General features: G+C 40.7%; 1 protein-coding gene across 1 annotated transcript in view; it reads left to right on the plus strand.

Moving 5' to 3' along the window:
* Positions 1-8,701: 8,701 nt before the first annotated feature.
* HSPH1 (heat shock protein family H (Hsp110) member 1) overlaps positions 8,702-27,485 on the plus strand; it is a 30,954-nt gene continuing 12,170 nt past the window's right edge. Inside the window, exons 1-10 of the mRNA XM_045016415.1 lie at positions 8,702-8,994; positions 10,683-10,740; positions 13,298-13,438; positions 16,040-16,162; positions 17,259-17,358; positions 18,456-18,589; positions 19,547-19,791; positions 22,101-22,329; positions 23,955-24,061; positions 25,421-25,554. Of these exons, the coding sequence (XP_044872350.1) occupies positions 8,888-8,994; positions 10,683-10,740; positions 13,298-13,438; positions 16,040-16,162; positions 17,259-17,358; positions 18,456-18,589; positions 19,547-19,791; positions 22,101-22,329; positions 23,955-24,061; positions 25,421-25,554 (1,378 nt within the window). The 5' untranslated portion in view covers positions 8,702-8,887. The remainder of the gene's footprint in view (positions 8,995-10,682; positions 10,741-13,297; positions 13,439-16,039; positions 16,163-17,258; positions 17,359-18,455; positions 18,590-19,546; positions 19,792-22,100; positions 22,330-23,954; positions 24,062-25,420; positions 25,555-27,485) is intronic.

Genomic DNA, 27,485 nt, shown 5'->3' on the forward strand with positions numbered 1-27,485 from the left:
CTGCCGAAATACCGCCAAAGACCATCTGCGACTGAAGGACTCTCCACCAAATTGCTGCCGAACTCCCAGATGGGTGAGTGTAAAACAAACAAAACGCCCCCCCTGCGGCAGTCCCGATATTTTCCCCGTTACACTTAACAGATAACGCACAGATCACACAAAACAATGGAACACCCTAAGCGCTATGTCCCTCACTAGATCTGGTCGCCCTATAGCTATCTGAAGTTTAACAGAAATCTGAACTCATGGTATTCCATAGTAATAAATTCTATATAGAATAAACTTCAAGATTATAGTGGTCATATTATTCATTGCAAATAAATAATCCAATTAATTTAGCTTATTTTGTCTGTGAATATTTTGTGAACTGATTCTAATGTCTCTGAATATATTTGTTATTTATAAGTATTGAACTGTTCATGCAAATTTTAACATGTGGGAGGTTCACAAACTATTATAACTACTGGTTGTATATAAGTTATTTAGGTCATGTGGTATTGTTTCTGTTACCACTCTGAACTGCTGAAGCTTTTTAAACAGGAGAATAATGAACAACACATTCTGATACAAATTTTCAGACAAATAGACATGCACAGTAAAATCTGTGAAATTTTCTGCATCAATAGTCATCCAAATAGTTGCAAACAATGAATAATATGACCTGAATAACAACAGAAGGAACTTGTCATATTTATCTGTGTAAAATATCACAAATCACTGTTATTCGTCCAGCTCTAATCAGAATGCCACACTTCATCCACTATACTTTCTCAAGACTGAGCTAGACAATCCACAGATTATATTGCCATGAGAAAATTCAGCCAAGTTTTAGAAACTTTGAAAACATTGGCTTCTCTCTGGTTGAAATAGTGTCACAGACTGGCAACCAGACTGATTGGGATAATGTCACAGACCCCCAAACAACACAGTTCTTTTTACTCCCTCATTCTGTAAGCTCAAAATGAAGAGCTCCTGCCAAATACTGAATAATTGGTAAATCAGTTTAAAAATGCAGTCTTTGAGATCAGTTAACTCAATCATTGACATACATAGGACTATCTACTACTTGAACGTATTTGAGCATCACTAGCTCAGTGATTTCAAACATCTTCTGAAAGAGTGGATCTGTATACAACCCAAATAGGTATTTGACTCACTTGAGCTGTAAACACTAAATGTACTCTACATTTAGAGTTTTTCTCAAAAATTTGCACCGGTGTAAACATCAGTGCAAATGTCTAAGAGAGAGAGGTGTAACTGGCATAAAGCAGAGCTTACAGTGGTGCAATTTAAACCAGTAAATTACCAGAGTAAACCACACTGGCGTAAGCCCTTCTTTACTTTGGTGCAGCATAGCTACACAGAGTAGCTGGTGCAAATTTCACTAAGGTAGACAGGCCCTTAGAGCCTCTATTTATTGCACAGTCAACAGTCTTGTTGATTTCCTGCTCCACTCTATGACTAATCTAACAACAAATCCATGAAACTAAGAACCCTCAATTGTTGGTCTCTTGGACGAGGGGTGTGTGTGAGGGGTGGAAGCTTTAAAAAAAAGTGAGGAGGGGAACCTAAAACTTTCTCCTTCCTGTCTTGCCTTATGGAATTTCCTCCTGGGGGAATTCTGCACATCAACACAGAGGGCTGTTCTGGCGCCACAGCAGCCTCTGGTGGGCAAAGCGCAGAACTGCAGCACTTCTTAGGCAAATATTTTTTATAAGGGAAACTACAAAATTATGTGACAGATGAATGTGCAGAATTCTCCCAAGAGTAAAAATTCTATGCCCAGTGTTGCGGAATTCATCACAGCACCCTGCCTGCAGAGCCAGGTTAGGACAGAGTGAGGCACACGGGGCTGCTGGGGGGGATTTCAGAGACCCATGTGGGTGGGGGATGCAGGGACAGGGGAAGATGTGCCTGACTGAATGGGAGAGGCTTGGGGTCAGCCAGGGTCTGCATGGGGGAAGCTTCCCAACACCCTAACAATCCCACCCACCCCCAAACAAAAACCTCACACGCTTCAGGTTCACTCCCAGGCACCTTCCCTCTCCCTCATCTCTTCTGTTACCCCTGACTCCCCCAAGCCTTTGCCCTGCTTCTGACAGGTGCAGGAAATACAGTTCTGTATTATAATTTAAATGAATTACAAAAAGCTCTGTATTAATATGCCTAGTAAGAAATCTGTTCATAAAAAAAATTACCAGAATCAGGTTTTTTTTGGTCTGTGTTATTACAGACTTACTTGCTGACATATTTTTAAATAAATTACCAAAATAATTGTAACTGGCATGACTATGTTGTGTTATTTTGACAAATAAAATATGCAGAATATTGTCAAATTTTCAAATATTGTGTGCAGAATTTTTAATTTTTTGGTGCAGAATTCCCCCAGGAGTAGGAATTGTAGCAAAGATAAGAAAGGCCAATAGACTTGACTAGTCGGGCAGTGACATCATGGTTTATGTGGTGTTGTGGTACCCCCTAATGTCCAAAAGAGCATATACAGTTTTTTGTTTGCTATTGTGGTGGAGAGATAAGCAATATAAGCTTAAAGGCATGCATTATTATTATTTTCTATTTTGGATTTTTAGTAGAATTATACAAGTGGCTCAGTAATAAAAATTAATACAAAATGTTGTGACTTGTTAAATTCCGTAACAGAAAAAAATCATTCTAAGATTGCACAGGGACATAAGACTACAGCTTTAGTTCTATATAAAACGGTTTAGGACAGGGGTGGGCAAACTTTTTGGCCTGAGGGCCACATCTGGGTATGGAATTTATATGGCGGGCCATGAACGCTCACGAAATTGGGGGTTGGAGTGTGGGAGGAGGTGAGGACTCCAGCTGGGGGTACAGGCTCTGGGGTGGGGCCAGAAATGAGGAGTGTGGGAGGGGGCTATGGACTGGGGGAAGGGGTTAGGGTGTGTGTGGAGGGGTGAGGGCTCCAGCTGGGGGTGTGGGCTCTGAGGTGGAGCTGGGGATGAGGGGTTGGGGTGTAGGAAGGTGCTCCAGGCCGGGACCAAGGGGTTTGGAAGACGGGAGGGGAATCAGGGGCAGGGGGGCAGGGTGTGGGAGGGGGGCAGTGATGCAGGCTCCAGGCGATGCTTACCTCAAGCAGCTCCCAGAAGCAGCAGAATGTCCCCCCTCTGGCTCCTACGTGGAGGCGCAGCCAGGCTGCTTTGCATGCTGCCCCGTCCACAGGTGCCGCCCCTGCAGCACTGATTGGCTGCAGTTCCCGGCCACAGCATGCATGGAGCAGGGTAAGCCCCGGACCCCATTTCCCGGCTGGAGCGGGGCAAGCCCCAGACCTCGTTTCCTGGCTAGAGACCGAGGGCCAGATTAAAAACTTCTGAAGGGCTGGATGTGGCCCCCCGGGCCATAGTTTGCCCACCCCTGGTTTAGGAGAATCAAGGCAAAAAGATCTAGGCCAATAGTGACTAGTTATTCTGGGTGCCTCACTTTTTGGGTGCTCAAACTGAGACACTAAGGTAGACTGATTTTCAGAGGGTGAATGCTCAGCACATTCTGAATATGGAAAAAATCCCCTTTTTATTTTATTTTTACCAGCATTTGGACACGGAAGTAGTCTTCATCAAAGTGTTTCTTAAGTTTTCTGGTTAAAACTGGCTTTGATTTGGCAGACTTTGGAAAATACACTTCATACTCGCACCGCTCTGGGTACTATGACTTTTAACATATTTTACCAATGTTCAAAATACAGGTAGTCTTCACATCTCATGCACATCTTGTAAGTGACTTTGGGTCATAAATACTTGTTTACTGATTTAAAGTAATATATAATAATCTTCTGCACATGTTAAAAGTCCTGTGGGCATTCAATATATTCAGTAAACAAGGCTCTTCCTCAAAAATTTTTAAACTTAACCAATACAATAAACTTTAGAGAATGATAATGAATCACACAAGCTCAATAGTAGGAGAGAGACAAAGAGGCTTATTGATTTCTTCAGACATCATACTGAGATGTGGGATTCTCTCTGCCTCCTCCTCCCAATGTTAAACATTGCAATTACAAGAGGTCCCGGAATAGATAGTATTCTAAGAAGTCCATATGGTCTAGTGGCTCGAGCACTAGCCTGAGACTAAGGAGGCCTGGTTTTTATTCCTGGCTCTGCTCCTAGCATAGTGGGTGACTTTGGGCAAGTTACTTTTAGCTCTCTGGGTCTCACTTTATCCATCTTAAAATTATTTACTGAGAAGAGTGGTATTATTATAATATATGAAAGAGTATTTATCCATGGTTTCCCTTTGCCAGATTGATTGTTAAATGTCAAGTTCTCTTTTCCAAGCTAACATATAATTCTCTTTTGGTTCCTCATGTTTTTCCATTTATCAGAAATTTGTGTATTTAGAGAGAGAAACTATTTTTAATTAATTCAAGTTACAAAATAGAACAGGTCAAATTATTCATTGTGAATATTTATTGTAAATGTAGCCCTTTTTATTTTTCAAACCAATCCTGATTTATATAAATGTATTAATTATCTGAAGGTATTCAACACATTATTTATGCAAACAAATTTCAGCCTGTGTGTTACTTGCAAACTTGATTGTTTGCTACTTGAAATTTGTAGTGTGTGACTGGTCAGCTAAATTACATTGTTTCTGTACCTTTATTGGATTATCAACTTGTTAAACAAGAGAAAAAATAGATTACAACTAACATATTGAGAATGACAAATAATAAAGTTTGAGTAGGAAATTTCAAATGGATAATCATTCATCAGGCTATAATTAAGGCTAAGATTTTGTCATGGTTATTTTTAGTAAACGCCATGGACATGTCACAGGCAATAAAAAAAATTCATGGAAGCCATGACCGTCTGTGACTTTTGCTGCAAGGCTCCATGGTTTCCACCACCACCCTGGTGGCTGTGAGCTGTGGGGTTCCCCCTCTGCCTGTGGCAGCTGGAAGCTGCCGGGGGGGGGGGGGCCTCCACCTATGGTTGCTGGGAGCTGCAGGGTGACCATATTTCCCAAAGAGAAAATGGGACACACCCAGCCACTTGCCCAAGGTGTCCCCCCTCCCTCCCGCGCAAGGCTGTCATTCGTCGCTGGAAGCCTGAGAAGGGCTCCCTCAGGAGTCTGTCACCTGTCAATGGAACTTTGCAGGGGGTCCCCTGTCGCTGCTGTTGCCTGTTGCTGGAACCCTGCCAGGGCCCCGCTGGCTGCCAGCTCGAGTCCCGCTGCCCCTGGATGAAGCAGAAAATGTCACAGAGGTCTCTGGAAGTCACGGATTCCGGGAGGGAGTTAGGGTGAGGGAAGGGGCTCAGGGCTGGGGTGCAGGAGAGGGTGTGGGCTCCAGGCAGCGCTCACGTCGGGCAGCTCCCCACAGGCGGAAACATATACTTATCCTAGGCGGAGGCATGGCCAGGCAGCTCTGCATGCTGCCTCTTCCTGCAGGCGCCACCCCTGCAGCTCCCATTGACTGCAGTTCCCAGCCAATGGGAGTTGCGGAGCCGGTGCCTGGGGCGGGACCACCCCTCCGCCTAGTAGCTGAGGGACATGTCACCGCTTCCGGGGAGCCGCGTGGAGCCAAGTAGGGAGCCTGCCAGCCCCGCATCAACCGGACTTTTAATGGCCCAGTCAGTGGTGCTGCCCAGAGCCACCAGGATCCCTTTTTGACTTTGCGTTCCAGTCAAAAACCAGACACCTGGCAACCCTAATACAAGTCCACAATAACACATACACACTTTTTAATACAGTGGACCCCAAAGGTATTAAATCTAATTAAAAATGGTTTAACTTAATTCAATAAAAATTTTAATTCCATAAGATTTGTTCAGGATATTGCAGAATACTGTTAGTCTGTCACATAGCTGTCTGAATGGTGCAATGATAATTTAACTTTTTTACTTGTGAAAATAGTCTCAAATTATTTTTAACCTCATTTTAACAGGTCAATCAATACACTTAACTGAAAAATTATATTTCGGCCAACATATTTTTATTTTATATTTTGCTCGTAAAAAGAATCTGTTGGTTATACTGTTAAAAGCAGGGTCAAAATGCTTGTTTCTTGAGTAAATGACTGGAAGTTCAGTTTCCTTACAAAATAAATGGTGCCAAGATATTATACTTGCCCTTTCATACTTTGTAAAATTGGTTCAGCAGGTTTTTTGTTGTAGTTTGTTTTTAATCCAAAGTATGCTTAATGAACAATTTTGGAGACACCAAGATAATGTATATCATCTAGGTAAAGTCATAAAGCAACATTCATATAGAGTCATGGCCAATTTTATTTTTAAGGAATTCAAATTAAAACCCCAAAAGGGAAATGTGGAAAATACATATGTTGTATTTTAACCCATGTTTTATGGATGTATATATTGCTTAGTTCAATCTACTGTTGTTCTTAATTTTGCCACCTAACAGAACTGCAGACTAGGAATTATTAGTCCATCTTTGTCTCTAGACTTAAGGATATTTTTAACTCTGAGGTTTTCCACTCCACATAAGGCCCCAATCATCCATCAGGACAGGATGTGCAGATGTTTGCACTATCCCATTGATTTCAGTGAGACACAGCACAGCTATTGAGGTCCAGGTTGATGCAGGAGCAGAATCATAATGAGTTAAATCCCAGTTTGACAGCTGGTAAGGATTTTATCTAGAATTACTTGGGTAGTATTTGGAAAAGATAAAGACAGCTGCCCAAATCAGGAAATGTAGAACTTTTCCTTCTCATTTAATCCATAGTCACTTTTGATAGGATATGATAGGAAATACTTTTTTCATTCAGATTTCCTAAACTGGAATTAGGTGTGGGTGTACTTACTTTTTATTTAACCACCTTGAATTCATATTTTATTATCAGGTATCTTTGCTTTTCTTGTTACTAAATTTCTCAATGTCTGAAGTGCTGATTTTAATTATAAGGCCTAAGATGTATTGATCTAATTTGAGCATTATTTTAGCACGTGTGTTTTGTGTCTCAGCAATGACAGCATTCTTCTTTTTCCTCTTAAACCCAATATTTCTGAACTATTTGAGATTTTGAGCAAAATTTTCTACAAAAAAAATAGTTTAAATTAAAAGGTGTGGGAGGCACAGGGAAGCAGTAGACACCTTTGTGGATCCATCTTGTTAAACTTAAGTTTGGTAATACTTTCACTTTTGCAAGAGAAGTACTCCTGTTCTTTTTGTGGAAAGTACTTGGAATCAAGAATGGATGATCTCACCTTCCCTCTACTGCATAGCTCAGTTACTCTGCAACTCCTCTAGAATGGCAAACACACCAGCTCCTCCTCATCTCCACCTCAAACAGATCTCCTTCTCTTGTGACTTGGGTTGTGGGGAAGAAAATCATGCCTTGCTCACATTTCCGAGACAAAGTTCTTCCCCAGCTTCTCTGGTACCAAACCATCCTTTGAGAAGTAAGAGTTTGGATTGTTGGAGAAAATGCAAAATAAAAAACAAGATACTTTGGGAATGGAAATCATAGTCCCCATGTTCTTTCTTTGGGGAGAACTGACAACATGACAAAGAAAAACAAGGGCCCAATACGGAAATAATATTGATGGGCAAGGACAGATAGAGAACAATTAACACTGATGAGAATAATACTGACATAAGCATACTATGCAGTGTAAATCTATCCTTAAAAACAGAGGAAAGGATTCACCAAAATGCAGCAGCAGATGACAAAGGAAAAATGGAAAGCGGGGAGAAAAAGTAAAATGAAGAATTAAATCAGTAAGGCCCAGATCCCAAAGATGTTTAGGGTCCTAGCTTCTTAATGATCAGAGTGTAATTCTTTAAAGTTTTATTAATTTACAGCAAGCCTAATGCCCAAATCCCTACAAGTCATGCCTGGTCCCAGTTCTATAAAGAGACACCCAGGAATCTGCCAAGCTGAGGGGAATGGAGGTGGGGTTTTGTTTTTTTTTGGGTGGGGGGTGTCTTAAAATAGAATTATTGGCCAGGCTACTTGTGCCTCCCACTGCGCTAGCCCATCGCCTGCAGTGTTCTGCTCCCCACCCCACATCTCAAAGAGATTGTCTAGGTTGCTAGTACAGAACAGGAGCGTCCACACGACGGTGGGAGATCCGGACTGCTTACTCCGGAGTAGCTAGCAGGAACGGCGCCGAGGCCCGCCAAACCCTAACTACGCTGTAATCCTGGCTGCCAGTTTCATCCTCCTGGGACTTCCCCTTCCCGGCACAACCCAGCGCGACCACACGGGCACCAGTCACTAGCCCGCCCCGTCCGTTCGCCACCCAGCGCTAATCCGGACAAAGCGTGTCCCACCCAGGGCGCCCGGCCGAGCAGGGGCAGAGGCGAGGACAGGCCACCCAGCGAGAGCGGCAGGAGGGGGGAGGCCGGGGGCTAGCGGGGAGCAGGGCGCGGGGGGGGGGCGGTGCGGCAGCACAGGCCGAGCAGGACCCAGGCGCGCTACCCGGCCGGGTCCGTCTCGTGTCCGCGCGCAGACGCCGTATCCTGGAGCCCAGCTACGGGGGCCGCACTGACTCCGGGAGCCCATAGCCGGGAACGCGGTGAAGCGGCTCCGCACGCGCCGTATTACCAGCCTCCGGGCCCCGCCCCCTCCTGCTCAGCCGGCTTCCTCCCAGTCTGACAGCCGCCGCGGCGTCCCGGGTCGTCATGAGAACGAGACACGTCACTGCGTTCCTCCGCCCGCCATTGGTTAGCATTGTTCGAGAAAGCCGGAGAAGGCGGAAGCGGAAGCCGCACGTGGAGCCGGCAAGGGGCTGCCGCAGTTTCTGGAAACTTCTCCTCGCTGTCATATTTAAAGCGGCGGCGCCGGCTCCCCCGCCCGCGGCCAGAGGCAGCGACACAGCGCCGGAGCCAGCGCTCTGCGGCGGAGCCGGAGCCGGCCGGGGAGAGGCTCGCGCGCGCGGGCGGGACCATGTCCGTGGTGGGGTTCGACCTGGGCTCGCAGAGCTGCTACATCGCGGTGGCCCGGGCCGGGGGTATCGAGACCGTCGCCAACGAGTTCAGCGACAGATGCACCCCGTGAGTGCGGGGGCTGCTCGGCGGGGGGGCGGCCCGGGCCCGGGCCCCGGCCCCGAGGGGAGTCGGGCTGTCCCGCCCGGCGCGGGGGCTACGGCCCCTTCACGCGCCGCGTGCGGTGCCCGGGGCGCCGGGCGGGCTGCAGCGGGGCCGATGCTGCAGTTCCTGACCCCGGCGTGGCCCCGGAGCGCGGCCGGGGCGGGGGGGTGAAGGCTGCTGCCGCCGGGGCGGTGATGCTGAAGCGGCGCCGGGGGGTGGGCGCGGGGGACACTCGCTGCGCCCTGAGTTGGAACTTGCTGGAAGCTCCCAGCGCAGCCTCCCGCCCCCCCCCCCCCGCGGCTGCGTTACTCCCGCGCCGCCTCAGCCCCGCCGCCGCCGCCGCCTGGCGTGAGGGGCAGGGGGGTGCCCCGAGCCTCCCCGCGGTGGGGTCAGCGCCCTCTGCGCAAAGCTGCCCTGATGGGCGCAGCCTTCCCGCCCCTGGAGACGGGGCGTGGGTGTATCGTGACTGGGGCAGGGGGCTGCCCTGACACGGACTCGTCAGGCGCGGGGATCGGAAAGCGGCGGCTGGAGAAGCGGGGAATAGAAACAGGTGTATGTAACGTGCACAGCTCTGTAATCTACAGAGGCTTCCCATCTGAACACTAATGTTGTATTGTGATCGGAAACGAAATAGACAACTTTCCGTCCTTCGCGGGGAGGGTGGGGGGGAGAGTGTTCACACAGCAAAGGCAGAGCAGATGCATTTGAAAGAACTGGATGTACACATTGAGAATGTAATTATAGCTAAATTAAAATACTTGTCATGCAATGTGTGTATGTTTAGCCACATTGAAGGGTTAAAAAGATTCTCACTGAGTATTAACTCTCTCACACTGCAAATATATCTATGCATATGTTTTGGTAGTAGCTTTTGTTACCAGGAAGGCTCTTATGTGCATTTGAGAGCAGTTATATTTGAATTAGAATTATTAATTTCTTGATGCATGGTTTAATTTGCAGCCTTGCTTTAATATAGTCTTTAGGCTTTAATTTCCTGTTAAAAGGGGATGAAGAAACTTTGTAGCTGTGGCAGTGAAGATATGCAGTCTCTCTTGTTCAAGCTCTTAGTACAGCAGGCTATTAAACAACTTAAAGCTTTATTGCACATACATTGATTTTGTAATTGCTCAGCTTTACAATGAAGAAAATTCTAACCCACCACTCAGTGCTACATGTGAACTCAGAAGTTCAGCTATTCAGAGGTTAGCCATACCAAAAAAAAGACGATTTAAAAAAAATTGGGACACAAGCCTCTGTTTCTTTCCATATAGATAACTTGGTTGAAATTTTTTTCTTGAAATTGTACAGAACAATTTACTCTTGGGCTAAGACTATGTACAGAAAGTTTCAACTCCAAAGCATATGTTGTAACTTTACAAAACATTCTTTGGAGCTGAAACTTTCTGTGTGTGTGCGTAAAAATAAAAACATGCAATATATGGTAGAGAAAAGTATGTGGCTCGGAGTAAGAGATTGCTGATTGTTTTTTTTTTTTAAATGCTGTGTATTCGCATAAGCCACAAGAGTAGCAGTATAACTTGCTCAAACTCTCAAATTCTGTTTGCAATAGCAATAAATAAAGCTGCTATAGCTCTTAGCAATATTGGCAATAAAATAAAATACTGAATTAACAAGGCTCTCTGTCTTTTCAGATCAGTTGTATCATTTGGATCCAAAAACAGAGCTATTGGTGTTTCAGCTAAAAACCAGGTAGGTTGTCTTCTATGAAAGAGAATCCAACTGCTAGTAAAATTAATAACATAAATCTGTTTCAAATAAGGGAACAAACAGAAAAGATAAAATTCTGAGATTTTAATTGTCAGGTAGCATTTCAAAATCAAAGAACTGCATTATTCTGACAGTTTCATCTCCAGGTTTGCTGCTGAGGGTGCCATTGCTATAACTCCAGGTCTGTGTGCTGGGTTCATAATTTCCAGTTAGATGCCTGCCTTATTTGATCATTTTAAAAATAAAATCACCAGAACACACTCTTACTTAGGAAATTTCTTTGCATTAGAAATGCATCTTCACAAATTATGTAGAATGTGTATATAAGTTCTTAAACTGAAATGTGAACTAAGAGCTTTGGCCTTTGCTTGAATGAACTACTCTAAAAAGAGTGTGTTAAATATTTTCTCTTATTCACTGCAGTAATACATTTTTTAAAAAGTTCTAAAACATTAATACGTTTTTTAAAATAACCATGTACAATGTTTAAAACTTCAGATAAAATCAGCCCAAAACATGGCTTTTAGATGTTCATATCTAAAATAGGACTAGTGTACTGCAGTGCAGACCAAGCATGCTCCCTCTACTGGCCTATTCATATCTGTCAAGGGGCAAAGGTGCTGTAGTAGGTTTCCATGGAGAGCATCAACTGTGAAAGTCTTCCATTTAGATATGAAGAAACAGGGAGATCTGATTGAAAATATACACATACATAAGCTACACATACATTTGCAATTACCAAGATTCAAAGACGGAAGCTAACAAAGTAATTTGCATAGAGAGTTTTGCAGTTTTTCATTCATTCCTAGGAATGGAAATGTATTTTAATTAAAACAGATATTCACATAAAACATTCTGGAACAAATATTTCACTAGAGTTTTAACTTTGTGATTTTTTTTATCATCAGAATTTGGACGTTTTCTTCTGTACCACTGCTTTTATTTTTATTTCTTTAGACTATATTTTCATGTCACTGATTCAGATGTTAACATAATTCAATAAAGTAATGAGAAAAAGTAAAGGAGTCTTCAGAGCATTTGTTGTCTTAAATAAATGGCTTGTATCTGGATTCTCAAGAGACTAATGTGAGGAGTGTTACTAAGAGATCATTCAATTAAAAGCTGTCCAGCAGCTTTAGCTAAATTGAAAGCTAAGTAGTTTCTCTCTCAACTTACATTTGAGAACATGCATTCACAACAGACTTTTGTTCTTGGACAGTTTGTGGCTTCAGTCGCATTTGGAATAGCTTCAGAAGGGTACTACATAATCAGTTTTTCATGCTTTTTTGTTTTAACAGTTTGAAAACAAAATTTTACCATTTTTTTTTCCATTTGACAAACACTTAAAAATTTTAGGTGAGTTGAGAATTTCAAAATACAAGTACGTCTTAATAGTGAACAGGCTCTTTTCCTGACAACAGCGGAATTTTAGGTCATGTTGCCCATGAAAGCATGGGCACTTCTTGGCCCATGACAATCTGAGCTTTGCATTTTCACTAACAAGGGAGCGTAACAGCCATTTGTTCAAGAAGGAGAACTACATACCTGAATTGTTCTGGGTTTTTAGCAAGTAATCATGGTTTTTTTATTTAACAGCAACTTAAATTTCAATTTTTGTGCATTCTCAATCAAATGCTAGACAGCTTTGGGAATAATTAATTACTTCATTTTGGTCTTTCACTGTTACTTGCAGTATGTTTTAGTGAGTTTTCAGAAGAATACCATGCTGTAGTAGCACTGTTTAAGTGTGGCATGCTAACTGACTTGCTGCTGCTTAATTGTGGCCAAGACTGCAGGAATAGTCTCAAATATCCTACAGAATTAATGGCATGTGATTACTTTAAAAAAGTCTCTTCATTGGTACATACAGTTATCTTGATAACCTGAAAATTAAAGATTTTTTTAAACTCTAAATCGGTTCATTAAAAGTCACTAAAGTTAGTATGCAATGGGCAACAAGTGCAAAAAAATTACTTTTGCTGTTTAAGTGCTTCCAACTTAAGTGACCATAGAGCTACACATTAAATAGATGTCAAGTACCCTTCCTGGTGAGGTTTGTTGTAGTTAATTTTACGCTTCCAAGTCCCTTGTTTTCCTCTGTGTTGGGATGACAGAACAAAACAAGTCTCCGTCAATAGATAGATCGCTGGACTTACTACCTTTAGATTTGTTGGTATTTGCTGGGTACTATAAGTCATCAGGAGTTGGTAGAGAACAAAAGGCTTTTAACAAGATTAAAAAAAATAGTTCAAACTGTTACACAGACCAGGGTGTAGACTTTCTGTATTTTAACAGCTTGAGACTTTAAACTGTAAACTCTAATGCAATGGTCATTCACCTCTTATGCCAGTATATTTCTGTATAAAACTACAGTCCTACATAATTTAATATTAGAGGAAAAAAGGTCAGATGTCAAGTCTCTGAAGAGTAAACCTGACTGGTTTAGGAACAGAGGCTAGCAATCTGACACTGCCATGGTTTTACTAATATGCAGGTTAAGTGTGCATTCAAGATACCTTCTTTTTTTTTTTTCTTGCAGCAAATTACTCATGCTAACAACACAGTATCTAACTTCAAGAGATTCCATGGCCGTGCGTTTGATGATCCTTTTATTCAGAAGGAGAAAGAAAGCTTGAGTTATGATTTGGTTCCCATGAAAAACGGTGGAGTTGGAATAAAGGTAAGTGTCATATTTGCAGTCTAGCTTTCCAGTTTCTATAGCTATGTTGGAAAGGGTTTGTTTTCTAGAACTTCATGAAAGTAAGGGATTTTAATTATTAATTCCCATAAAAGCTATTCTTCATCTCTGTACCAGAAGGGCTTTTGAACTGATGAATAGCTTTTTTTTTTACTCCAGAGTAGAGTCAGGCTTTTGTTATAAATACTTCCTCAGACAAGAGCTTCCCTGGTGGCAATTGTGCACACAGTCTACACATTCTGGCTGAAAAACTATTAAAATAATTATAGGATTATATAATTCTGCACTGAAGTCAGGGAAATGCTGTTCTTAATTCTCCCTGTGCCTATGCACTGTTGTAACATGATTACATGGTGGCATACTGTTTCTCAATACAAGTTAATGCTATACACTTTGTTAGAACCTCTACTATTACTTGACAGAGACCCTAATGACACTTGCAGTAAATGTACATATAATGTTCCTGCAACATCTATTGCAGACTAAAGCCTTGTCTCCACTAGAAAGGATGCTATAGCTATGCCTCTCAGCCCTCCTTGTGGAGATGCAACTTATACTGGCAAAAGATTTATTTTGCTCGTATAGCATACACCATACCCCAATTAAAATAAAATATATTGGCAAAAGAACCATTTTACTGGTATGACTATCCCCATGTGGGCTTTTGCCAGCACAGCTATGTCAGCTGGGGTGTGTTGTTTTATTTTATTCCCCACACTCCTAACTGACATAGGTGTGCCAGCAAAACTTTGAAGTGTGCACCAGGCCTAATAAAATAATAGTGAGACCTAGAGATGAGAACTTAGCATAGAAGAAGCTTGTCAGGTAAATACAGTGGCCATTATGCCAGTGAGACTGTTTCAATATGTGATGTGTATCTAAGGACTTGGCTACACTTACAAATTTGCAGCGCTGCAGCAGGGTGTGAAAACACCCCCTCTCCAGCGCTGCAAATTGCGGCGCTGCAAAGCGCCAGTGTGGTCAAAGCCCCAGCGCTGGGAGCGCGGCTCCCAGCGCTGTACGTTATTTCCCGCAGGGAGGTGGAGTACGGCCAGCGCTGGGAGAGCTTTCTCCTGGCGCTTTGACTACACTTAGCACTTCAAAGCGCTGCCGCGGCAGCGCTTTGAAGTGTAAGTGTAGCCAAAGCCTAAGGCTATAAGAAAAAAGTCATGATAGAGTTGATAGGGTATGTGATCATATAATTAAACTACACAAGGATACACACAAGTGGTCTCTATCCACCTCCTAGATTGGACTTTTTTTGCTGGTACATGGGAAGGTCAAAACAGTATCCCATGATTTTAAAGGAACAACTTAATCTGAAATCTAGTCAGTTTTTAAAAGAACAAAAAATAGATTCACTTACTAAACCTGCCCCATAGATTCCACAGCCAATTAGCGTGATATTTGTAGTCACAATTCCATTTAAAAAAAAAAACACACAAAAAAAACTCTCTTCCTTGGTGCTCTGTGAAATATCCACACAAATATGGGCAATGCACAAAATAAACTGAAGAGACTTTTTTTCTTAATCTATAGTTATCTGAAGTGTGAGTTGTAACAATGGTACATACTTTGGTATCTCTTTAATGTGAATGAGTTTAACTAGTTTTCTTTAACACAATACCAAATTTTTCTAACTTGTATATAAGAGGAACAGTACTGTGACAGTCACTTTCAATTTTTTTCTCAATCTGTGTGGAGCTTTTGTCCATGGAGAAAAATGTTTTGAGAACAAAGCAGTAGGAGACTGGGATGTTGGGAGTCCACAAGAGGGTGTCTTACAAAGCATTCTGCTTTACTATACTATAGAATAGATGACAAAAAGGCAAATACACAAAGGAAGGGAAATACAGAGGCATTTTAAAACTGATTGATTTTACAGTAGTATTTCTTTCTGCTTCGCAACCATTTCAGTTTACAAAGATGTCTGTAGGAAGGAAGCAATATGAGTAAAGACTTGTTTAACTTTGTCTTAAGTTTGTTAATATTATTTGATTCCTGGATATAACTTGAACTATTGAAGTGCAGACTGTTCTGGCTACCAAAACAGATAACACAAATCTTAGGTTTTGAGCATAGAGATCTTTTGGGAAAATCTTTTATGAAATAGTCTAGAAGCTCCTAAGTAAATGGTTTTTAATACTGTTGTGAAGAACTCTTCCTAACTGGGTGCTTCTTGGTAGATAATTTCTTACCTTTTCTGCAATGGTGAGCAATTTGAAAATTGCTGGCCACTTTTAACTTATTGGAATAGTGATTCATTACTGTGTGCTAGCCTCACTAATTGACACTTACAATTTACACCATTGTCTGAATTGCTGCAAGTCATCTGCCAGTGATTTTATCCAGGGGAATTCAATCATTTATCAATTATACTCAATGTGTAGAAACAATGACATTATCTGCAAACACTCAAGGGGCTAGAGGGGTGAATTATCACTGTTACTGTATAATGAGCTGTGTGAGTGCATTAAGATTGGAGGGAAGGGTTGTTGGTCAGCAGAGCATCCAGAACTATTAAGTGGTACTTTGCTTTTCTGCAATTAAAATGAAATTGTCCTCCCTTTTTTTGCTATACAGGTGATGTACATGGATGAGGAACATTTCTTCAGTGTGGAACAGATAACAGCTATGCTGTTGACTAAGTTGAAGGAGACTGCTGAGACTAACCTAAAAAAGCCAGTAACAGATTGTGTTATTTCTGTAAGTAATTCTGTTACACTGGACCAATAGAGACATTAATCTCCCTAGTTGTAATCACTGAAGATTTCTAGTTTAAATACATTTAAGATGCTGTTCAGCTCAAGTACTTGTATGCTCAGGGTAACGTTGTACATATCCGATTTAATGTTACCAGAACTTTCTTCTAAAAAGGAAAATGTGTATTCTATATATGAGCTTGTTATAAAGCAATGGAAGTTATGAACAGCCAATATTAAAATACAGATTTATTACTTCATATTAATATACTAACTTTATGTTAAAGTAAAATAGCTTTGAAAAGCATTGTAATTAGGAAAAAGACGATAGGAGGTATAACATTAAGTGTTGCTCAGATACCATGAAGATGAACAAGCTAAAATGCCTAGACAGAAATATTGTGAATGCTCTATCAAGCTACACAATATATCAAGGAATTAAATATTTATTTTATGTGATCTGCCAGTTGGCACTACCGTGCCACAGGGAAAATTTCTTGGGTTCCAAGTATAGCAAAGAACTTAAACTCAAAATGTTTGGCAGTATGCTGCATCTAATGTTAACATCAGAGTAGCTTTGACTACTTTTTTCCATTTCTTGTCAAAAATTAATTAGGCTTGATTCATCTACATTATGCCTCTCTTCAAAATATTCTACTTTACTGATTGGTCTTGCATGTGCTTTTAGGCCCCAGTTCAGCATAGTACCTAATCATTGGCTTCAGTGGGCTCAGTGGTTTGAGCATTGGCCTGCTAAACCCAGGGTTGTGAGTTCAATCCTTGAGGGGGCCACCTGGGGATCTGAGGCAAAAATCAGTACTTGGTCCAGCTAGTGAAGGCAGGCGGCTGGACTCAATGACCTTTTGGGGTCCCTTCCAGTTCTATGAGATAGGTATATCTCCAATTATTTATTATTATACTAAGTACTATGCTGAGTCAGAGTCTTAAGTAACTTTATTTTGGGCTAAAATCTTGCAGTTGCTAGATATAGTGGCAGATACCTCCTTTTGGGGATGCAGAATGGGTAGTGTTTCAAACAAACGTTTGTGTTGAAAGTCTGGCTTTCTAATGGTAATTCTGTTCCCACGTGATTTCTTCAGGTTCCATCATTTTTCACTGATGCTGAAAGGAGGTCTGTCCTAGATGCTGCTCAGATTGTTGGCCTAAACTGTCTGAGACTGATGAATGACATGACAGCAGGTAAAGCAAAGGAAACATATTCCAGCAAGTGTATGTTTAATGGAGATCCATTTAGATACTCTAACTTCAAACTAAGAATTGCTAAAAATAGACCAGTCACAAAAGCAGAGTAGGGTTACAACACTTGTGCCATTTTTTTCTTGACTTATAAAACTTCTGTCATGAGGAGCTGTGAAGGTGGTAAAAAGAGAAAGCTTTGCTTCCTAAGGTGACTTAATAGGAATACAGCAGAACCTCAGTTACAAACACCTCCGGAGGGAAAGTTGTTCGTAGTTTTGAAATGTTTGAAACTCTGAACAAAACATTATGGTGGTTCTTTCAGAAGTTGACAACTAAATATTGACTTAATACAGCTTTGAAACTTTACTGTGCAAAAGAAAAATGCTGCTTTTCACAGTCTTAATTTAAATGGAAACAAGCACAGAAACAGTTTCCTTACCTTGTCAAAATTTTTTACACTTCCCTTTATTTTTTGAGTAGTTTCATGTTTAACACAGTACTGTACTATATTTGCTCTTTTTGGTCTCTGCCGCTGCCTGTTTGCATGCTTCTGGTTCCAAATGTGGTGTGTGGTTGACCAGTCAGTTTTTAACTCTGGTATTCGTAATTCTGAGGTTCTACTGTACTGTACTTAACTTCCCTGACCCACAAATATAGGATAGGAATTGCCCTAGCAGTATAGACCAGCGGTCCATCTAGTCCAGGATCCTGTCTCCTCAGAGGAATGTGCAAGAAGAATCATAGTGATAAATTATTCAATAAGTTGCCTGTATGAGGAACGTTTTCATAATATTTGTCATCAGAATTTTTTGTTAAAGGATATAAAACCACTGTCAGTGCAATTGTGGCTGTCAACATCCATATAAATATTTAATCTACTTTTGCTGTGTACTCAGGGCTCAGAAAATTCATTGGTAGATGTAATATGCAGTATTAGTGCTAGGAAGTAGATATAGCAATGTATATATGTAAACATTTTAGTTGGAACCTACCTTTTGTGACTGTGCACCATTGCAAAAATGATGAGCTGAATGATGCACTGAATGGAGATCCACTAGTGATTGTGCAGATAACATTTGATGCTTCTTGCTTTACAGTGGCTCTTAACTATGGAATTTATAAACAAGACCTTCCAGCTCCAGAAGAGAAGCCACGGATAGTGGTGTTTGTTGACATGGGACATTCTGCATTTCAAGTATCAGCCTGTGCTTTTAACAAGGGTAAACTAAAGGTAGTCAGCTGATAATCCATTTTTGTGTGTTACTCCATGGGCCATGTAAAGTCAAGAAAAAGGGGGGAAAAATTGTACCACTAAAATGTGCTTGAATTGAAATGGTGAACAGAACATGGCTGTACAACACCTTACATCTCTTCGTATTGGTTAGCAGGTCTTGCTCTTGCTCTGACGTGCATCCGACGAAGTGGGTATTCACCCACAAAAGCTCATGCTCCAATACTTCTGTTAGTCTATAAGGTGCCACAGGACTCTTTGCTGCTTTTACAGATCCAGACTAACATGGCTACCCCTCTGATACTTGCTCTAGACTGTGAATTAGTTTTTTTTCGGGGATTCAAGTGACCTGAAAACTGTTCTAATATAGACACGTGAAATAGTTGTAACAGTAGACTGAAACAACTAAAGCAATTAAACCACTTGAACTTGCTGACCATGTTTTAAAAAGAGAATCTCTTAGTGGCAGTATATGTAAAGACTACTAAAATATACAACTTACAGCTTCATTTTTTGGAAGTATTTAATATGTGTAAAGTGATATGGTGGATACAAACATTAAGGATTTTAGCACCATTAATATTGGCTTCTTATACTATGTTGCAGTTACACTGAAGCTGCAAATTGATTAACTTGTAATCAGAGTATAGTCATTTGAGATTGTAATAAGCCATTTGAACCTATGTGTGGACTAAGGCCCTGATGACACTGGACTGTCACCCATTCTAGAAAGGCTGGGTTGTTTGGGTTTTTTTTTGTTAAGACAAACTTCCAACTTACAGATGTACAGACCAACTTCTACTAATACCTTACTAAATCTTTAAACCTACACATTGGAAGAAATAAGCCTACGTGGTGGCATCTTTGTTTTAAAAAAGGCCTGCTGGCATAGGTGGAAGTCCAATGTAATGTCTGATTGTCAAATGTAAAACTAAACTATTTTCTCTTTCAAACCAGGTGCTTGGCACAGCCTTTGATCCCTTCCTAGGGGGGAGAAACTTTGATGAAAAATTAGTTGATCACTTTTGTGCAGAAATAAAAGCAAAGTATAAACTGGATCCGAAATCAACAATTCGAGCTCTTCTTCGTCTATATCAGGAGTGTGAGAAACTGAAGAAGCTAATGAGCTCTAACAGCACGGAAATCCCACTTAACATTGAGTGCTTTATGAATGATAGAGATGTGGCTGGAAAGATGAACAGGTGAATAGGAGCTAAAGGAAAATGAGGGAACACTGTGTTTAAAGCAAATCCTCAGTGGATGGGATTCTCTGTTTCCACAGTCCTAGAAGAAAAGGGACCATCTATACCAGGGGTTCCCAAACTTGGTTCGTGGCTTGTTCGGGGTAAGCCTCTGGTGGGCCGTGAGATGCTTTGTTTACCCTGAACAAGCTGCGAACCAAGTTTGGGAACCCCTGATCTATACTAAGATGTTTATTAAACATGGATTATCTTTGAAACAGTGGCCAATCCTGGCCACTTATAAATTTAATCTTTGTTGTGAATACTTCCAGCTTTTTTGTGATGCTGGAATAGTTCAGACTTGATTACATAATGTATGTGATATCCATATGAATGAAACAAATGTACAATGTTAAACAATGATGTTGCAGTGCCTGCCGATACTCCTAATCTGAAATGCCCTCACTTTTAGGTACAAGGCACTATCACCTTGGGTCTAGAAGTAAACCTGCTAGACTTAATACACAAAATACTTTGTAGTTTGAAGCAATTAATTTTGCTACACACGCAACATACCCGATACAAATTCATAAAGGTAAGGAAATAAAAAGTTAACCCACCTAATGTGCATACCCTCTGCTACCATATGCTACCATACACCACAATCTTAACTCTGTCTTCTGAGGAATGTCATCCTCCATCTTTCCTTTTAACTGTCCTTCTGTACTCAACCCTTTAGCAAACTGCTGTCTCCCAATACAGCCAACTACTACTCCAGATGTCAACAACTATTAATGTTAGTGAAAAAAATAAATTGGTAAAGTGGTGCATGCAGGAGATTGAAATGAGGCAATGTGAAATGTGGTCTGTAGTGGATGGTAGTTGTAATGGTGAGGTACATACTTGTGTGTGGAAGATATGTATTAAGTGGCTTATCGTAATTCCTTGTTTTTGTGGGTTTGTGTCAGGAATGGTTCATGTCAGTCATGATATACAAACTTCATCATGAACCAGTTAGCTTCCTAGGGTCCTTTTATAATATTTAATTAGGGATTTTTTATTTATTTATTTTTTTTAATCTGGGGGGAGGGGTGTAAAAGTGCAGCTACTGCTGGAGAAAACTATCCATTTATGAGCCCTTTTCTGCTGTGGAATAAAATGTGACAGAAAAATGTGTAGCTCCTGATGGATAAGATTCTATTTGCAAACTTTTTTCCAACAACCAATTGTTTGCACAGCACACAGTGTCCATTATAATGCGAAGAATAGCTAAAAATTACCCTAAATCCAACCTTTTTAAAACAAACAAACAAACAAAAAAAAAAAACCTGTCTGTTACACCAGATCTACTCAGGATTCACTTTTGTGCCAAGTTTTGTGTATTTGAGAGCCCAAATTCAAAAGATTTCTATTAAAAAGAATCCAAAGGTGTAAAATCTCACACTGACTGGCTGCCTCCTTTTAGAGAAAATCATGGATTTAAAGTGGAGTATAAATTCATCTAAGAGATGTTGTACATGCTTTGAATTCCCATGGTTGAGAAACTGAAGCAATAATTAAAGTAACATAGTTGCCCTCTTCACCTGTAGAAACAGAAACTCACCACTTATACAGAAAGACATTTAACTTACAAACATGGGTTGACACTTCCAAAGCAGGGCAGGGAAGTTGGCTACACACCCTTAATTAAAACTAAATCCCCTTTGATGATTTCAACCTTGGTGATAAATGGAGCTTTATTGTTTTATATGCAAATACTGTAATGCACACCATGATAGAACTGGAGGGCAGAATAACACTATACAGGAGACTGGCTGACTGATTGTTATACAGACTGTTTTACTAATTTACATTCATTCCCAGTCATTACTGACCAAAAGTAACTATCTCAGGTGGATATTTGGTGTTTTTTCCCTAGAAACTAGAGGCACAAGAGCTCACAGCACAAAAATCACCAACACTGTTTGCCCCTTTATCTGTAGCTTCTGCAGAAAGGCTGATGATGGGCATAGAGGCAGAATATGCTTTAGAAGGGATCTCTTCAGGTACTGGTGCATATAGTTGAGCTGTGTTGACAGAAATGTGGGAAAACTTGCATGGTATCTATTCATAGTGTTGCTAGTCTCTGTGGACATCACTTGAGTTTGGCACATATGCAAACACTAAATTCACTAACTTTAAAAATATTAAACAGCTTTAAAATCTGTTCATGGTGGCTTAGTTTATAAAGCCTTTTTGCTGAAATGTGCAGTTTTAAACAGTTCCTAACAAAACCTGGTAAAGCAAACCTCCAGAGTTTTTAACTATGGCTTTTTGTCTGATTTTCCTAGATCCCAGTTTGAAGAATTATGTGCTGACCTCCTGCAAAGGATAGAGGTGCCCTTCCATTCATTAATGGAACAAACTCAGCTTAAAGTGGAAGATGTGAATGCTGTTGAGATTGTTGGTGGAGCTACACGCATTCCAGCTGTTAAAGAGAAGATTGCAAAGTTCTTTGGCAAAGATGTCAGCACAACACTGAATGCAGACGAAGCTGTTGCAAGAGGCTGTGCTCTACAGGTACAGTATTCACAGTACCACTTACGTCTTCTGCGAGTACTTCCTTTCGAGAACTGACCATATAGTTATAGCAGATGGCAAAAGTGGTACTCTTAAAGCAGGCAATGGAACATATACTTTGTGCTGAAACAGTGACATGCTTAAAAAGCTCTGTCACTTTAATTGTACATACTTACTGATTTAACTAAACTGCAGCTAGTCACTGCATTTTATCTGGCTTAAGCCTGTGGAGCCATTGCCATTTTTTTTCCCAGACTCCCAAACCTCTTGTTATATACCTTATTCGCTCGCTCTCTCCCCACTTCACCTCTCTTCCAGTCAGTCCTGTTGGTGCTGCTGAGAGGGCTCAGGCTCTGCTTTGTTCAAAGCCTTCCTGGCACATGCAAACTGGGTAAGGCAGTGGTTGTTGACCAGTCCAGACAATACAAAGTAATCAGCAAAAAGACAATAGGCCTTTGTAGGGGGTTGAGGGTATTCTCTGCTATACTGTTTTAGAAAACATTTACCATTAGGTGCATTCCAGAGGCAAAACAATCCACTCTTAAGAAATTTAGGAGAATCACCTCTGGCACAAATAATTTAGCATTATCCATCGAAGGCTGTAAAAGCTTCCTTTGTTACCTGATGTACATAGAAGCCATCTGAGTACTACCATTGAACATACAAATACATACATTTGTGTGTAACATTTTCTGGTATTGGACTTAGTGTTACATTTTGCTATTAACTTAGAATGTCTCATTTCTGCAATCCATATTTACTTGACTTTGAAAGTAGATTGTTTCTCTTACAGTATGTCTACACTGCAAGTGAAGGTGTGAAGTAGCAAAGGTAGGCATACCCATGCTACCTTTAATCTGTTGTTAAAGGCGCTAGCTAGTAGTGAAGATGTGGTGGCATAGGCTTGCAGCCCAAGTATATGCTTGGGGTCCCTGATGGGTTTGTACTTGGGCAGCCGGCCTGAGTGGGATATGACTACCCATGCTACAAACACACAGTCACGTGCAGTGTACGCATACCCTGAAAGTAAATTGCTTTTGCTCTGAACCTTTTTCCTTCTGTACTTCCATCACTCTTTTTTCTTTTCATTCCTTGTTTTGTGTTCTGTTCCTGTCTTCCACCTCACTAACCATAGCCCTTGAACATCCATTGACTACTCCCATAAGCACAGAGCAAGAAACAATGGTAATGGGCTTAACCCCCTTCACTGCTGGACATGCACAGCACGTTCACATGGCATTCTGTGTAATGCTGTTACTCCTTTGGAACATACCAGGTGCATCCCCTGAGAACTGTAATGTTAAGCAACAAGAAAAATGTAGTTTAATCTGTGTTAGAACTAAGATAAGAGTAATTTTGGTTGGTTTAGGGATAACTAGCAGTTTTGCTACAGTGCAAGGGATAAACTGAAGGTCCCTTGTACCTAAAGAACGTGCACCTTTTGTGAGTATAATTCCTTCGCAGCAGGGTTTCACTTAAGCAGTTAATTTACCTAGATCTGTTTTGGCACAATCAATAAAGTATAGGACTCTTTTTTTATAATATTTATTGAAAAAGTTAATGTATTTTAAGGCATAACATTCAGGCACATAGCCAATCGTAATAGCTGTTTGTTTGTCTTCTAGTGTGCAATTCTTTCTCCAGCATTTAAAGTGAGAGAATTCTCTGTCACAGATGCAGTTCCATTCCCAATATCTCTGATGTGGAACACAGAAGCCGATGACACTGAAGGGTAGGTAGCTTAAAGTATTGTTCCCGTTTGGACTTTGGTTTTATGCAATATAAGAATAAAGTTCATCTGTGCATCTTTCTTGAAGGGTCAGTGCTAAATAATCTAACAACTTATAGGTCCGTTGAGCTGTGCTGTTTATAGCTTGTTAATGTTATAACTATGTTAATACATACGTTCAAAACATTTTCTACCGTTCCAATTCCTTTCAAGGGTGGGCTGTCTTGTGGGCATTTTTCCAGCTGAAAATATTCCTAATAGTTTGAAATCCTAATAGTTTGATAAAACAAACTTTTATAGAGGATTTTTCTTTGACTAATTAAAAATACGGATATAAGAATACACTCAGTAACTGGTTTAAAAAAAAATTGTAGCAAGATGTGCTACTAAGACATGTTTAAAAAAAAAAACTTTAGTGTCTCATCATAATAATCTGTAAATAATTTTGTCTTTTATAATTCTTGCCATTGACGTAGAGTGAACACTTCCCTATTTTCTGTTAAATGTACCACATGCGGTTTGCAGCAGTCCTGTATATACACCTCAATCTCTACACCAGTTCTTGCCCCAAGGTGGTAAAGTCTATCCTTGCCCCTAGTTCAGCCTTGAATCTCTTGTCCATCTGTGTTTTTTCTCATAAGATGCAGCTGTACAGATCTCATTATTTGTTCTGTTGTAGACTGAACCTCTGAAGGCAAACTGTATTCCCATTTTCAGTTATCTTGTTTTCTGTGGCTCAGTTGTGAGGCAGTTAATCTCCCACCTAACCAGGTTTCCAAGACTGGAATTCAACAAAAGATTTGTTGGGTAGGGAGTTAAATTAAATTTTCTGGAGATTGGAAGTAAGCAGACTGACTCAGAAAGCCCAGAACACAGGAGAATCCTGGATGAATAGTTGTCAGCCTTCTTGTCAGAGCAAGGGAGGAAAAATAATAGTGTCTCTGCTCTCTTGACTGAGCCACAAAGCAAATCAGCTGGTAACCAGGAACATAGCCTTTGAGATTCAAAAAGGCATTACAGAAGTGCAATTTTTAATTTCAGTAGTTATTTCAAGGTAACTGAGGGACACATTTGAAAAAAAAGTCAAGTACTGTACATCTACTAGTAATCTGTTCCCAAATCCTATTCAAACATGACTGAACTGTCTTGCTTTCCAGGCTCTAAAATAGCTGGAATGTGTAATCACATTATCAACTTAGAATATAGGTCTTTGTGTAATGTCTGATAGTAAAGATTCTTTCCCAGAAATAACTTTTTCAGGACTATTTATGTTAAAGGATCCAACACTTCTCAATGGGAAAATCCCATGTGCATATGCACATGTACCGTTCTAAAGTACTTTTTGCTTGATCCTAACTGTAGGGTTCATGAAGTGTTCAGCAGAAATCATGCAGCACCTTTCTCCAAAGTTCTCACCTTCTACAGAAAAGGTCCATTTGAGCTAGAAGCTTTCTATTCTGATCCTAATGGTGTCCCATATCCCGAGACAAAGATTGGTAAGTGATTGTCCTGGTGAATGTGACACTTTGCCACCTTTCAAATCTCTTGGTATAACTTTCATTACTTTCACTGGAATTATGTAACATTAAGCCACCTCGTTCTGTTTTGATAGAGCTGTAACACATTGATTTATGTATATGTTTTCATGTTTCCAGCCCAATTTACATTTGAACTGAGTTTGTGTTTAGCCTAGCCCTGGTAGACACTTCCATGACACAAGCTTAAGAGAGGCTGCCAGTTATGTCAAGTTCCTTGACTGGAATGAAACCATTATAAGTGCAAGGGATTTCTTAACACTAAAAAAACAAAAAACAAAACAAAACTAGTTTTCAACCTTGCACCACCACCATCTTAATTTTAAAGTATCCCTAAACCCATCCCCTATATACAAAAAACTTAAGCTTTGATTCTTCCACTGGAAGTGAAACAATAATCCACCTTTGGAAACTTGTTCCATTGCTTTACTGTAGTAGGGATTCCCTTAATATTTAATCAGAAAATTGTATTGCATTCTATTAACCTGTACTTGTTCTTGTCTTCTTGATTACTGAGAATTGGGCTCATAATCTTTACATGCTTGTATATAATAGTCTTCCCTTTGTCTTTTTTTCCTTAGATGGAACATTCACAGTTGTAACGGTTACAAAGGCATTGTAGGGTTCATGTTTGTCTACAGTAATTAATAACATATGTACAGTTTTACAAGTAAAAAGATTTAACGTCAACCCTGAAAACTTTACCTGGAATTTGAAAGTCAGTTTGGTACTGGTTCACACAATCAAGCTAGTTTCTTCATTCAGAATTGAGTTAGTAGTTGTGACATGTGAGCCAGAAGAGAATGCAAGTCACGCTCCTATAGCTGTATTCGTTTTGCAAGACAAAATAAAATTTAGAACTGACTTCAGTCAGTAAAGTAAGCAGACATAACTCAGTACGCAAAGGGACCAGATCTTCTGACTAAGAGGACACTTGTATGTAATCACCTCTGAAGAAAAGGTTAATGCAGGTTTTTTCTCTGTCTTAATCTTCTAAATACGTCTCAAAACACTATCTGAGCTTGCTCCAGTTTATCTGCTTTAACACACACACACAAAAAGTAGCTAAATCTGAATTCAAGTCTCCAATTGCCAGCTAGAAAAGTGAGTGTAAGGAAATCAATTTTTCAGCTTCACACATTTGACTAATCTATAATCCAATATTTGCTGGTTACAATAGCATTTTATTGACTGGCAATTAATCATGACCCATAATTCTCTATCATCTCTCTGCGGGTGTGGCAGAGACTCCATCTCCAATCTACATCTTCATGCAACTCAAACCATGCAACCTGGAACTTTTGAATATGGATATTTCCTGGTTTTAGCTCAATGACAGAGGAAAGTTGTTAAACATTGAACTAAAACTAGGAAATATCCATATTCAGAAGTTCTAGGTTGCATGGTTTGAGTTGCATGAACCAGAACTGTAGGGGGAAGCAGGCACAGCAGCAATTGGCTCTAGCTAATATATTTCTCAGAGTATGTCTACAGGATTATTCCAATTTTACAGAAACTGGTATTTGGAAACAGATTATATAAAGTCGAGTGCACGCGGCCACACTAAGCACATTAATTTGGCGGTGTGCGTCCATGTACCGAGGCTAGCGTCGATTTCCGGAGCGTTGCACTGTGGGTAGCTATCCCATAGTTCCCGCACTTTCCCCCGCCCATTGGAATTCTGGGTTGAGATCCCAATGCATGATGGGGCAAAAACAGTGTTGCGGGTGATTCTGGGTAAATGTCATCACTCAATCCTTCCTCCATGAAAGCAACGGCAGGTAATCATTTCGCGCCCTTTTTCCCTGGATTGCCCTGGCAGACGCCATATCATGGCAACCATGGAGCCTGTTTAGCCTTTTTTCACTCTCACCGTATGTCTACTGGATGCT

Source organism: Mauremys mutica, chromosome 1 (genome assembly GCF_020497125.1).
Source record: "Mauremys mutica isolate MM-2020 ecotype Southern chromosome 1, ASM2049712v1, whole genome shotgun sequence".
Classification (NCBI taxonomy): domain Eukaryota; kingdom Metazoa; phylum Chordata; order Testudines; family Geoemydidae; genus Mauremys; species Mauremys mutica.